The sequence below is a fragment of the Trachymyrmex cornetzi genome, unplaced genomic scaffold (genome assembly GCF_001594075.2).
Source record: "Trachymyrmex cornetzi isolate Tcor2-1 unplaced genomic scaffold, Tcor1.1 scaffold156, whole genome shotgun sequence".
Lineage (NCBI taxonomy): Eukaryota > Metazoa > Arthropoda > Insecta > Hymenoptera > Formicidae > Trachymyrmex > Trachymyrmex cornetzi.
Genome location: NW_017296157.1, coordinates 1721865 through 1734833, shown reverse-complemented (window position 1 = coordinate 1734833; position 12969 = coordinate 1721865). Strand labels below are relative to the sequence as shown.

General features: G+C 34.6%; 3 protein-coding genes across 5 annotated transcripts; 2 read left to right on the top strand and 1 right to left on the bottom strand.

The window, feature by feature from the left end:
• The first annotated feature begins 438 nt into the window (after window positions 1–438).
• On the top strand, window positions 439–3158 carry Scgbeta (sarcoglycan beta). Of its 3 annotated transcripts, none has more exons than XM_018503444.1 (4): window positions 439–606; window positions 1204–1362; window positions 1696–1921; window positions 2092–3158. In XM_018503444.1, the coding sequence occupies exons 2-4, from the start codon at window positions 1223–1225 to the stop codon at window positions 2746–2748; spliced, it is 1023 nt and encodes a 340-aa protein (XP_018358946.1). In that variant the 5' UTR covers window positions 439–606; window positions 1204–1222; the 3' UTR covers window positions 2749–3158. The 3 variants fall into 3 exon arrangements, with proteins under 3 accessions (XP_018358946.1, XP_018358944.1, XP_018358945.1); XM_018503442.1 differs by having other exon boundaries at window positions 1201–1362; XM_018503443.1 differs by having other exon boundaries at window positions 439–800.
• Window positions 3159–3287: 129 nt separating this feature from the next.
• LOC108758447 (interleukin enhancer-binding factor 2) lies at window positions 3288–5761 on the bottom strand. The gene is made up of 5 exons (XM_018503440.1): window positions 5655–5761; window positions 4658–4961; window positions 4227–4533; window positions 3907–4164; window positions 3288–3684 (listed from the first exon to the last, which is right to left on the bottom strand). Exons 2-5 carry the CDS (start codon window positions 4952–4954, stop codon window positions 3398–3400), a joined length of 1149 nt encoding a protein of 382 aa, XP_018358942.1. The 5' UTR covers window positions 4955–4961; window positions 5655–5761; the 3' UTR covers window positions 3288–3397.
• A 922-nt stretch (window positions 5762–6683) lies between these two features.
• LOC108758335 (meiosis-specific nuclear structural protein 1) lies at window positions 6684–8677 on the top strand. Its single transcript, XM_018503221.1, has 5 exons — window positions 6684–7020; window positions 7126–7643; window positions 7737–7934; window positions 8213–8342; window positions 8487–8677. Exons 1-5 carry the CDS (start codon window positions 6747–6749, stop codon window positions 8675–8677), a joined length of 1311 nt encoding a protein of 436 aa, XP_018358723.1. The 5' UTR covers window positions 6684–6746.
• The last annotated feature ends 4292 nt before the right edge of the window (window positions 8678–12969 follow it).

Below are 12969 nucleotides of genomic sequence, written 5' to 3'. Positions count from 1 at the left end.
CTTTAAGAGGATGTCCTTGAGGTCAGATCAAGGTTACTTAACAATTTTTTAAACCCCTATTTTTATATTCATAATTGCTTCAAGAGCTATTCAAAACTGTAATAAAATATTTTTGATTAAGCACTTAGTAATATTGAGCTATTTTTCCTGAAACATTTTTGTCTTAAACTTAAGGATTATTATATTTCTAGTAGAGTGATTATATGTATACATATGTGTGTATATATATATAAAATGGACCATTCCACCTATTATAATTACACCTCTTATCAATGTTCATATATAAAAATAAGAAAATTGGAATTAATCTGTTTTGGAAACTTTTATGACTTCGTTTGCTTGTGACTTTCAATTTCGTATTTCTCGCATTGTCAAAAAGAAGCGCGAGTGTACAAACTCTTCGAGGCGGATGCGCGCAAGGTAGAATTCCTGAGGACATTCGGCATTGATCCCTGGACGCGCAAGCGCCGACCGGTGTATCTTCACCTACTTCCATCGCTCTCGGTCGTCATAGAATCCGCGAAAATCCGGAACGTAACGCGGTCGTCTATTTTCGTTTATCTGAAGAGGCAGCCGCCTCCCGCGACGCTGTTGATCTCAGCCAAGGTAAGGAAACCGTTCACGAAGTGACCGACTACAAGTTTTGCGACAGGATAGATGCATTCGGCGTGGAGAAGCTCGCTGTTTAGTGCGATAGCTCGCGAAGGACGATCCCTCAATAAGAGCGTTATTTTTGGTAGCAAAATGCAAAACTGGTTCTACGATTTTAATTAAAATTACTGCGATGCTGAAGACACGAGGTATAAATCGTTCTATATGGGCGTGATCGTACATTAGTATCCATGTCGATGTACTATAATTTGTAGCGATATATTTATAGTCGATAAAATTAAATATTGTCATGAATGTATCAGTTTCGAGATATAATTATGTTCAAATGATATAAGATTTTATATTTTTCTTTATCTAAAATTATCAAAAAAACAAAAATAAAAATCTTAATTTATAATACATTAATACAATACAAAAACTAATATTTTTTAATTAATAAAAAATTAAACTATCTATATTTATAAAATTAATTAACTACGTCTATACCTATTATATAATTCTATTTTTTAAATATCTATATTCATAATTTATTTAATCATCTGATTGTTTTACATACACTCTTATGACGATCTAACGTTTAATTTTTAACAGGTGAACGAAAGAACGTTCGATGTCGGCTCTTCTAGATGTATGCGGAAATAATACTGGGTCGCCATCGATATCGAAGGCCGACGATAATCTGTCCAATAGCGATGGGCCTCTGATTAAAGGCATTATCCGTCAAAATAGTTGCGGCAGCATGCATACGAGGTGAATAATAATCGTGCATTATTATTATAACAATAATTTCTATCCAATGAAAGTTTTAAAGAAAAATATTTATAGTAAAATAAATCAATCGTTAATATTTTTCTTTAGAAAGATTTACTTGATGACGCATGTGTATCAATTGTTTTACTTACTAATGTACGGACAATTAAACTTTTTTTATATTATCTTAATTAGAAAGGAAATAAATAAAGGATAATCAGAATTAAAAAATGATTAAATATAATTAATATAAATATAGTCAACAATCGATATAATCCAAGCTAGATTAAATTAACATTTCGGATGATTAATTTTCTGCTTGGATGTTAATAGGACAATCGCTTCTTCGTACGGCATATCGTCGATGGGTGAAAAATCTACTAAAAGACGTTATTGTCTCTGGATGTTGACTTTGGTCCTAGCGATAATAGGTCTCTGCAATCTTTTTCTAAACATTACTGTCATCGCTGTTTTGCGCATAAGTCAAGGAATGGAAGCTATAGAAGTAATCCCGGACGAAAATCTTGTTAAGTTTTATGGAAGAACAGATTTGGACAAGGTACATATACATATTTGACATTTAAAGACGGATAATATATGTATATATAAGAGTATAAAAAAGTCTGAAACAATAAAAATTTAATAATAAGTATAATCTTTATGCTACTCAATATATCGATGTCTCTTCGCAAATATTGATATTATATACACATTTTGCATTTTCTAAAGATATCCCTGCAGTCAGGCATCTGCCAGAGTTACGGCGATGAGCCAATGGAAATATCCGGTGATGAAGCTGGGGTACATGTTGACGTGAAGAGTCGCGAACACACCCACGAAGCATATCCGCATTCGAAGCTAGGCGTCTTACCGAATGGTACCACTATGTCACAGGTGGAATCATTTGAGGTGAAGGATCCACGTACCGGTACAATCTACTTTACTACAGACTTTCCTAACTTTGGACTACCAAACGGCGTCGAAACGATCGACGTAAGAATCGCAGAGACTCATCGAATTACGTCGCCAGTCAATGAGAGCCTGACAGTCAAGTCTGACAACGAGGTCTCATTGCACGGTGCCGAGGGTGTATACATGGAAAGCAAGGACATCGTGTGGAGCGCCGATCTCGATATCTTCTTAAAGAGTGTAAATGGCAGCGTCGTGTTGGACGCTAAGGACGGCGTTTTCATCGACGTGGAGGATATTCCGGTGGCACCGATGTTCCTGCAAAGCCCGACCACAAGCTACGAGCAGTACAAAGTCTGTGTGTGTATGCCACAGGGCAAGCTTTTCAAGATACCAGTCCGGCCGGGTGCAAGTTCTCGTACGGTTAATTGCGCGCGAGTCGTCAGAACCCCAGAGAATGATCCTTGCTTACACTAGGTTCTAAGTAAAGACTAATGTATTCTACTATACACTTCGTTATACGCTTAAATGACGTGCACATCACTGCCAAATTGCAAGTGCATACAAAACATAAGCATATTTCGAATAATGTGTGCACAATATTATGAGATTTAATGTGCGCGCACACCTCATCAATACGTGGACGAGTATATTCGAAATAAAAAAAAAACAGCTGATCTCTCAAATATTTACACGATATCACTGCAACACACTCATTACCCAAATGTTTAAGGGGATCAGAAACATTTTTCGATAAAAAAATTTACATAAAACTAATCTTCAGAGATCAAATCTCTTCACGGCATTTATACAATCATCGTTGAGTATAAATGCTTAAAGTGTTATAGAAAAATTCTTAGAAATAGAATAAGTTAATCGGGTAGAATGCACATTAATCTATACTTTATTTTAAGTCAAATCTCACATTACCATCATCAAATTGCTTATGGTGCAAATACAAACACCATATAAAAGTATAATTTGAAATATTAACATAATTCATTCATCATCGAAATGTATGTGTGCAAGTTATAAATACAATACGTTTTATAAGAAACACCGAAAAGAAAGTAACTTTTCGTACAAAAAGAGGAACTCACAAAACGTTCCCAATTTCCTCAAGATCCTAAACACTTTCGGTGATCATCTCCTCGGTACTTTCGTCCATATCCTCTTGCTGCTCCTGCTCCGTAGGTGGTTCATACGCCTTTTCTAACGGGCTTGCCACTACGCCTCCTGCCCACACGCTCATCTCTACTGCGAGTTTGTTGGTGCCTTCCAGTAATGGTCTGTAGCCACCATGAGCCAGTACACGTAGTAATGTTTGGGCAGTGAGACATACAAGATCTTGTTGTTCAAGTGTTAATGCTGTATGCACACGTATATTGCCACCTTCGCATGGGTCGGAAATACCTGAAAAATATAATAATTTATGTAGCAATTCTTGCAAAATTATACGATTAAATCAATATAACATCAGCTGTTTGATATTAAAATGCAAATAATTCTTGTAATTCGTCAATCACACACTTGTGAGAATTATCAGCGTACTGTTTTCTCACTTCTGATATCACGTAGTTTCCATTGATAACTAAGTCAAATATTTTTAATTTTAAGAATAAGTTTTTAATATACCTGCTGATCCTGGGAGAAACAATCCAGAGGCAAGCAACTGCAATACTCTTTTGTACGCCTGATTTATTGGTAATGCTTGTCTGCTAGGATTGTTCATTATAGCATTATGTGCCAATAGATCTAACATCCACGGGGTTAATGGCTGCAGACCTTCAAATTTGCTTCTAAGATCACGAAGCAGTCGAATTAGAACTTTAATGCTAGAATGATGAGCGTTTTCCTCAAACCAACGAGAATGTCTAATAGCAGCAAGATGTCCTACAAGAAATCCTATTTTAATAATTGCCAAGTTATATTAACTATAAAAATGCAAAAACTACCTTGACAGATTTTGACGTCCAAGTGTTGCTCCGATTCTAGCTTACGTAGATTTTGGTGTAACGTCGTTATTAATACCCGCACAGTAGCTTCGTTATTTCCAATATCGAATCCATACTCTGTTTGTGTAACTCTAAAGATTTCTTTCGGATTCACAGCCTTCAAGTCATTATGGACTTTGCTCCCAAGAGCCTCTACCGCTGTTTTTGTTGGCAAAGTTTTGAGGATGACAACAATGTCAGCGTTATTGTGGCCTTTTATCATCGTACCTTTTTTAAAACTGCCAACTTGTCTTACTTCTTCCAATTGCTACATTAAAAGAGAATATATATAGAAGCAAATAATATGATGTCAATGTATAATATATGATAGAGGTATTAAACAGAAACAGAGGCTTAATTTATAATTGTGCTACGGAAACATGTATACTTACACAAGCTTCAAAGGTTCCTGGCGCAACAATCAGATTATCAAGAACACTCTGTAGTTTAGTTACAAGATTTAAGATGGAAGTCTGTTCCTTTGGAGTGGGACACATATCAGCATTCTTTTTCACAAGAGCTGACTGGAAATCTGACTCATCTGGAGCAGGTTTAACACGTGGGAAAGCCGCCTCGCAAAGTGTATAATCAAATGGATGCCGTGGCAAAAACTGCTTTCTTGGGAAACCCATTCCACGACCCATACCACCTCGACCACCTCTGATCATCCCTCCGCGACCTCGTACCATATTGTTTCTATAACAAAAAATATTACCAATAATTTGAGATATGTACATAATAATATTATGTATAATTTTGTACATACAGAAACCTATTCTATGGCTCTTAACGATTGTACTGTCACAGTTACATCTTAAATAAATTTTAATTTAAGAACAAATATAAATTCAGTTGCACTTGCATCATTCATATTCTTCTTTATCACAAAAATATGATAAATTTTTATTTTCTATAGGAAAATGTAATATTCAATAGTTTCACAGTGGACTAAACTTTAATTAAAATTTTACATTAAACTATATTTTTCCTCAAATTATATAAACAAGGATGCCTTTTCTTCTTATACCTCTAAAGACTCTAAAGCTTAATTGATAAAATTAATATCTAACAGTTTAATCTAAATTTTTCTGAATAATCCTGTTAATTAAGCTAGCACATTCTATATGTACAAGTTATATTACGCTTCTCCAGATTTTTAATAAAATAATTTACTAAGTAGGATGTGTGTTCACATATTTGATACGCAGCAAAAGTTCTAGTATTTATTTTCTGAAATAATAGCTGGATAAAGGGAGCAGGAAATCAATATGACGCTCCCGGATAACCTAAGTAATGTACGGGCGGTATTCGAACATAAATATCGTAGTATTTTCAGTACGTACGCGAAATCAGCACATTTCTATATATTCACGTGAATGGTATACGTACCCAAACGATGTGAATTGGAAAGACGTGGTGATGGTTTACTAACGAAAACCGAAAATCACACACGAAACTTGCCGCCTGATGTTCACCGTAGATGAGGCACGATCGCAAAATTTCGACCCCCGTGCTGCCAGATATGCCCCATACTCGCGCATGCGCATGGCGGAAATACGTAAGGTGAGTCATTCCCACGGATGCGCAGTAGCCCGAAAGTAGAAGGGAGCAGATAGCCAATCACATTTGCCCCATTTCTTGAAAATCTTAACTAGTGTACACTTTTGGAACTTAAAGTGAGATACTTTTGATATTTATTTAAAGCGAGAAAGAGAGTTCTAGAACAGTCTAGTGCAGGAACAGAAAACAGACCAGATGTTGCGAATAGGGCTGTGGTCCCTTACTTCTTCCAAATACTCTGAACGTTACGCTCCAAACGTTACGCTCCGATTGGTTCATTACTATTTCGAATGCTATAATTGCTACGTGAACGCACCAGTTGCACACTTTATCCGAGAAACAACACGAAAACATTTTTAAGATATCTTTTGAATTTTTTTTTTAAACATCTTCTGAAAGTTTATAAGAATTTTCATCAGTTATTATTGAGCTAATAATATAATTAACAGTTACGTTATAATTATACATTAAATATTATTAAATGCTAGATTTCCAAATGCGGAAACAATCATATAACGTAAATTGCACATATAGTATTAAGAATAATAATTAAATCTGTAATTTTATACTTTCTAAATGTGTGTATTAATTGCGCAGTAATAAATCGATATTTATCTGAAATATATAATTATATAAAGTAAACAAGTCTTCAATTTAAAAAAATAAATAAATAAACAGGAACTTCTAAGAAGCAAAATTCGTATTTAATCACCTTGCAATTTCATGAACTTTTTATCATTCGATACCTGCATTACATTTTTATTGAGGTCCTCAATAAAAATACTGATAGTTGATTAATTCTCAAATTGAGGACGCAATATCAAATTGCTTGAAATTAATCAACTATCGCGAAGCGTATGCTGCGCCGGCTGCGCGCAGAATGGCGCGCAGGAAAAAATTACATCGTGACGAAACGTAAAGATGGTGAAAACCCGTAGAGGATGGTACTTACTGGACATAAAGACGGACGAGAATGATAAAAGGATAAAAGACGAGAAGGAAGATGCATTGGAGGCGAGACGAGCAGCGATAGTGAAGCGAGGCGATTACAAAATCGCACGACGTCGTTTGCAAGCCGAACAACGAGAAGCCGCTTTAGTAGAGGAATTATCGAATGCTCAAAAAGCTGCTGAAGCGAAACAAGAAGAGATTGAAGTGACGCATAGGCTAGCTGTTGAATTATCGCGGCGTAAAAGTAAAGATTTATGAATTGTATACCAAAATTCGTCGGGAACTATTACACGGAGAACTTTCATTCTAGCGATATCGTACAGGAAACTAATTTCTTTGTGAATTACAGATGAAGAAGTAAAACGTGCGCTAAAATTCGATTACATAAAATCCTTCGCGCAATCACCAACGAGTTGTGCTCTGAAGAAGGTCCAATCGCATTTGATAGAGGAAAAGGTTCGTTTGGAAGCAAATCAGGCGGAACTATTAAAGCACTGGCACGAAGATAAAATTTCCGAGAAGCTGCAACGAGCTGAGGATGAAAAAAAGAAGCAAAGCAGGCGCAAAGATCTACAGAATCAATTGGCGGACAATCAGCGACGAATTCAACAGAAAAGAACTGAGGAGAAAGAACAGGATCGCAAAATGATGGAACGAACAATACAGAAGATTCAAGAGGAAGATGCAAAGATGAAGGAAAAAAAAGAGAACAATGCGATTTTTTTGAGAACAGAGATGGCCGCATCTATAGCGGCTAAGAAAGTATGGGAAAGAAAATATAAGGAAGCATTAAAAGATGAAGATGAAAGGATAGCTCGCATAATTGCAGAAAAGGAAGCTCGACACGAGAAACAGCTCGGTACGAAGGTAAAACCGAGTTTTACTGGAAATACATGTATGTTTTGAATTGATAAATTTATAGGATAAAAGTATTTCAAATGTATGTTTTTCATGATATAGACGGAACTTCGCGCAGCGAGAGAAGCGGCGATAGATAACGTAGCTAGAGAACTACTGGCTAATGTGTGCAAAGAAAAAAAAAACCAGGAAATCACTGATGAATTGTACCGAGAAGAGCAGAGGAATAAGTGGATGAAAGAATCGGTCAGACTTGCACCAAAGAAGCAATGTGATATTGCTGAATCCTTCAAAGAAATAGTAACATTATCACAATTTTTTTAAGTATTTACTATAAATCCACTAGCAAAGTTACATTGAATCCAATTTTTCTCAAAATAATAAAAATTTCTAAATTTTTTAATTGTTCCGAATTAATAATATATATAATAAATTTAGATCACTAATTACAATTAATAGTTAAAAATTCTAAAATATTTATTTTGAATTTCTCAAATTGTTTATTTTTGTAAAAATTATATAAAAAGAATCTTATGTTAACAATTAATATATATAAAACGTTACAAATCTATTTGAAGATGAAACAGAAAGCTGAACGCAAAGCGAGAGATAAAGCGATCGATGCCACGTTTGTACAATATTTAGCCGAATTACGAAAGAAAGATATTAAGAAACAAAGAGAAGAAGACAATGCACGATACGCAAAAAGTAAGCTCGCATTTGAATTATATTCCAACATTAACGTGATTTTGAATTACATAATTATTCATGATACTATAGTTTAAAATATATATACCTATTAAAAATTCTGAAAATATTAGAAATTAAATTAGTCATATAATTATATTACAGAAATTCAATATGGAGAAGAATTAAAAGAAGTTATAACAAATAACAGAGTTAATTACGCTATGGATATTTTAAAACGACAGGCCGAAATTTTTGCACAGGATAAAAATGCAAATCAGTTAACTGCAATGAGCGTAAAACAGTCTAACGATAAAAACGATAATAACAAGGATTATAAGAAAAAGGATAATTGATATGAGCAACAGAGGCTGAAAATGATGCGATTAATACTCTTGATATTAATAAAAGAATTACCTAAAAATTTGCGTTACAAATATGAGAGATCCCAAAATTCCAATGAAAATTCCAATAAATAAACACGTAAAATCAATAATAAATGCTTAAAAGATAAAAAGTAAAATTATACATTCTTTGTAATTATAATTACAATTACATTGTATAATTATTTACTATTACATTACGAAAAAAATACAATTTAGTTAAATGTCTCGTCTAATGTGATCTTATTTTTACTTAAGATTTAAAAATCTGCTTAATAAAAGAATCATACTCAAAAAGAAGAGATGACGGAATAATACTAACAAAGATTGAAGCTCACGACCGTGCAATAACGAGTGCAAAAACTTCTCAATTCTGAAAGATCTACTATTTAATTGTAAGTTCCTGAAACTCACATCCTAATGTAATGATTAATTTTACTAAATTTAATTTATGGCATATATATTTAATAGAAAACTAGTCCTTTCCGCTTCTCTCCAAATTAAGGCATATTCTTTTATCTGGATGTTTTTACTAAATAAAAACGTGTCTTGCAATAATATTATACTATGTACGTGTGAGCTCGTTTTTTTTTTCTTTGCACGGTCGCAGCTTCTTCATTTCACCACATTTCGTCTAGTATTTATTGGTATACAGGTATGTACATATCTCTCCGGCGCAGGATTTCCCCGCGAGAACTCCGTTATATTTGTACAAAGTCCGTGTAAAAATACAGCAGCCCCATCTTATATCAATTATAAGTTTATGTGGTACGCGATAAGAATTAAAATAATAACAGTCTCGCCTCTCGGACGTATCAAATATTCCGAATAGGTTCGGATCGAGACCACTTGTGCCCTCGACTTTGTTCAGATCCGAGTGTTGTTTGTGTTGTATCATTTGGCATGCGGGGGGACATGCGATCCCACCATCCCGTCCCTGCTAATCGTTAAATGGAACAAGAAGCACTCGAGTTTAACGGGAATGACTACGGCATTAATTGTAAGTACGAGCAATCAATTTGTTGAGTAGCTGGCTAGTCGCCACAGTCGCTCAGCCCTATCATCATTCACAGATCAAAAATAGTGTGTTCAGCTACGACTACTGAAGTATGATGCTTCCTTAAATCATACGACGAGTACGCATACATACGGAAAAAGATTCTACAGCAACTCTAGCAATCTTCCCTGCTAGATAATTCATACGATAGTCTTCATTCTCATTCATGATCGAATCTCGAAGCTTAAGAAAGTTACTATCCTTTTACAAAAGTAGATTAATCTTGTCCTGTAAAATAAATGGAGTTAGAAGGAATCTAATTTCCATTGGAAACTTTAACTTCGTTATTCTGTTCTGTTCCCAGGAAATTCGAATAGAAGTCAGAATTCCTTTCAACGCCAATTTTTTCTTCTTAACGTATGTTTTGTAAAAAGTTTTTTGATTCTCTCAATGGTTTTCTTTTTCTTAACAATACATTTATAATTATTTCTTTCTAATTTAACAGTACTAAGGCTTTGTTCCACCTTTCGATAAACTCTCTCTCTCTCTCCCCCTCCTCTCTCTTTTAGTTCGCTTTCTTACTCTCTTACTCTCTGCTTTCACTCTTTTGTTTATCTATTAAATAAATTGTCACATAGTACACAGTTTACCCAAAGATGGAACAACTGGCCCTAAGTGGATAAAGCAGTATTTAATCATGCGTCATTCAATTTGTTAAATAAAAGAAATAGAATTGTATTTAAGTTTCTACGCTAAAACGTGCAATAAAAAAATACAGATATTATTACGTGATATCTAAGATCTACTTTTCCTTCTAAATTTATTCACGTTTCTCAGTGGACGTTTCTCTTTGATTTCGCTAAATTATTTTCTCAATTACTAAATATTCTCACGCTAATCCAATCTCACTTGTAGCCAGAACGAAATGGTACAAAACCTTTCCTCGTATGCATGCGTTCTCCATCGCACTTGCCGAATTCTTAAGATTGTAGAAAATTGCTGATCGCGTTACAATACGCGTTTACAAATTTGATTCACTTCATCGCGACTAAATCTCTCGGTAGACAGACTACACAAGGATAACAACTACATTTTTTATCATCTACATTACAGAATCCGAATATCCAAACATTTCTGCCGTCTATCTGATTCTACGATCAAGCTACACGCTTTCTTGCTTTCATTCTTTATCTGTTCTTTTGCTTCTTGTTTTTATAACGTAAATCTTACGACCAAAGCGGAATACGTACTACTTACTTGTACGACATATATAGGTATGTATCACAATATATGTGTATATATATGTATAGATGCATATAGACACAACGGAGTACAAACGAAGTTAACGAGTGTCCAGATTAATACGGATTAAACGCTCGCCGCGCTCGCATGCGAATTCGTAGCGATTTCTGCGCAGCGACTAGGCACAACAAAGCGAATCGCGCAACATGGCTTATAATCGATTAAAGATTCGGAAATTGTAACTGACATTTCAGTGGATTTAAATGTTACAGATGCTCTGCCCAAAGCTGAAGTCTCTGTCCTTTTCTTTCTTTTCCTTTTTTTTGACAAGTAAAACGTGTCAATCTTCAAAAACTTTAATTGTGAATTAATTGTTAAAATTAAGAATTATGTGAATTTTCCTTTTACAAAACGTGCCCAGTTTTACGAAATAAATCCCATTCAACTTACATCCGCGTTGACTCTTATTAGCCTATATCTTGTTCTTTTTATTGTTTCATTCAATTAAATTTCATTCAATCGTTTCTTACTATGTAAGCGTCGAGAATTTAATCCACCGAAATAATATCGATTTCAATTCCCGATTAATTCAAGACAGGATGTAACACAGCTCGGTCTTAAAAGTAAAAGCTTCCTTACGAGTTAAGCAATTCTGTCTATGGATTCATGTAAAAGTAACATCACATCTTCTTATGAATTAAGTACATTTACGGAGCGTGTTTATGTGTACACACGCATACACGCGCACATACAAACGGATCTCTCTTGAGAATTGTTGCTATGAACACCAGTTTCGCAGTTACAGAATCAATTATGAACGTACAGAACACGGTCGGTCACGTGTAATTACCGCATTAGACAAAGCATAATTTCTTGCAAAGTCTTAGTTTACCTATATATAATTGTAAATGTTCTTATGAACTTTGGAGTTGAAACATCGCTCACTTAACAAATTAGGCTTCCAATTGTTTTTAATTAACAAACGCATATCAAATAATATAGCGCTATATAAATATAATTTTAATATTTGCTCCTGTTGCACGCTGTTGCAAAATTCAGTCATGCACATATATATAACTGATCGACACGTTCTTTAAAAGATAAACAAAATTCGATCAATAATTTCTTTAATTCAGCTTTCTTTAATTCAAAGCAATACACAGTTCAGAGATAAAATTTTCATTCACCGGAAGAGCTAATTCATTTAACTCCGAACGGTATACATTTTTAGTGAAATACTTGCTTACACAAGTTTAAATTATGCAAGTACACAGCGATGTTAATAATTTTAGTCAAACAGCTTCAATTAAGTTAAAAAAACCTATCAGACCCTGTTTATATCGTTTAGTAATCTATACGTAAAATGTAGCTAGTTATTTTTACGTTATCTTCACCTTTCTCATTCTCTCGCTGAATAATACCTGTTATTAACGAATGATACAAAAATGAATACCGCCAACGAGCGTATTAATATTATTAATGTTATTATCCTTGAGTATCGAGTCCGTATCGATCCGACTTGTTACTTTATCATATACAACGACTTCTCGTACATTTCGGTGCGTCAGACTGACAGTATGAGAAGTCGGCGATCGTAAACGGATCTTAAAGAGGATGCATTAACCGTACTCATACGTGTTGGCTAATAAGAGCTAGTTTAGTCGATTTCATAACGATTAATCAAGCCGGCTATCGCGATTTTGTCGCCATGAATGAAATCGTGGCAGCTCAGGAGATCACGGCGACACTCGAGGGGAATGTACATGAAGCTGACTCGTGAAACGCGAACACGCGAATACTCTGTACCGAGATACGCTTTTAGCTCGAGTGTACGTGCCGCGAGCGCAAGGAACTTAAACTCGACAAACACATTCGATAATGCGTTGCAAAAGAATGTTAATTAAGTAGAATCAATAGAAGTCTGTTTTATAAATATATGAATTTTAGAACACTTATCCTCTTGTATAATAGAATAGAATATACACAGTATAAAATATACATGGTATAATAAAATATACATAGTATA

Bases quoted from the DNA above. Each gene is read 5' to 3' on its own strand.
- LOC108758447 (XM_018503440.1), bottom strand. From the start codon at position 4,954: ATGGTACGAGGTCGCGGAGGGATGATCAGAGGTGGTCGAGGTGGTATG. The intron at 4,165-4,226 runs GTAGTTTTTGCA...GATTTCTTGTAG, and splicing joins GGACGTCAAAATCTGTCAAG to GACATCTTGCTGCTATTAGA. The intron at 3,685-3,906 runs GTATATTAAAAA...TATATTTTTCAG, and splicing joins GTTTCTCCCAGGATCAGCAG to GTATTTCCGACCCATGCGAA.
- LOC108758335 (XM_018503221.1), top strand. From the start codon at position 6,747: ATGGTGAAAACCCGTAGAGGATGGTACTTACTGGACATAAAGACGGAC. The intron at 7,644-7,736 runs GTAAAACCGAGT...TTCATGATATAG, and splicing joins AGAAACAGCTCGGTACGAAG to ACGGAACTTCGCGCAGCGAG. The intron at 8,343-8,486 runs GTAAGCTCGCAT...ATTATATTACAG, and splicing joins CAATGCACGATACGCAAAAA to AAATTCAATATGGAGAAGAA.
- Scgbeta (XM_018503444.1), top strand. From the start codon at position 1,223: ATGTCGGCTCTTCTAGATGTATGCGGAAATAATACTGGGTCGCCATCG. The intron at 1,363-1,695 runs GTGAATAATAAT...GGATGTTAATAG, and splicing joins TGCGGCAGCATGCATACGAG to GACAATCGCTTCTTCGTACG. The intron at 1,922-2,091 runs GTACATATACAT...CATTTTCTAAAG, and splicing joins GAAGAACAGATTTGGACAAG to ATATCCCTGCAGTCAGGCAT.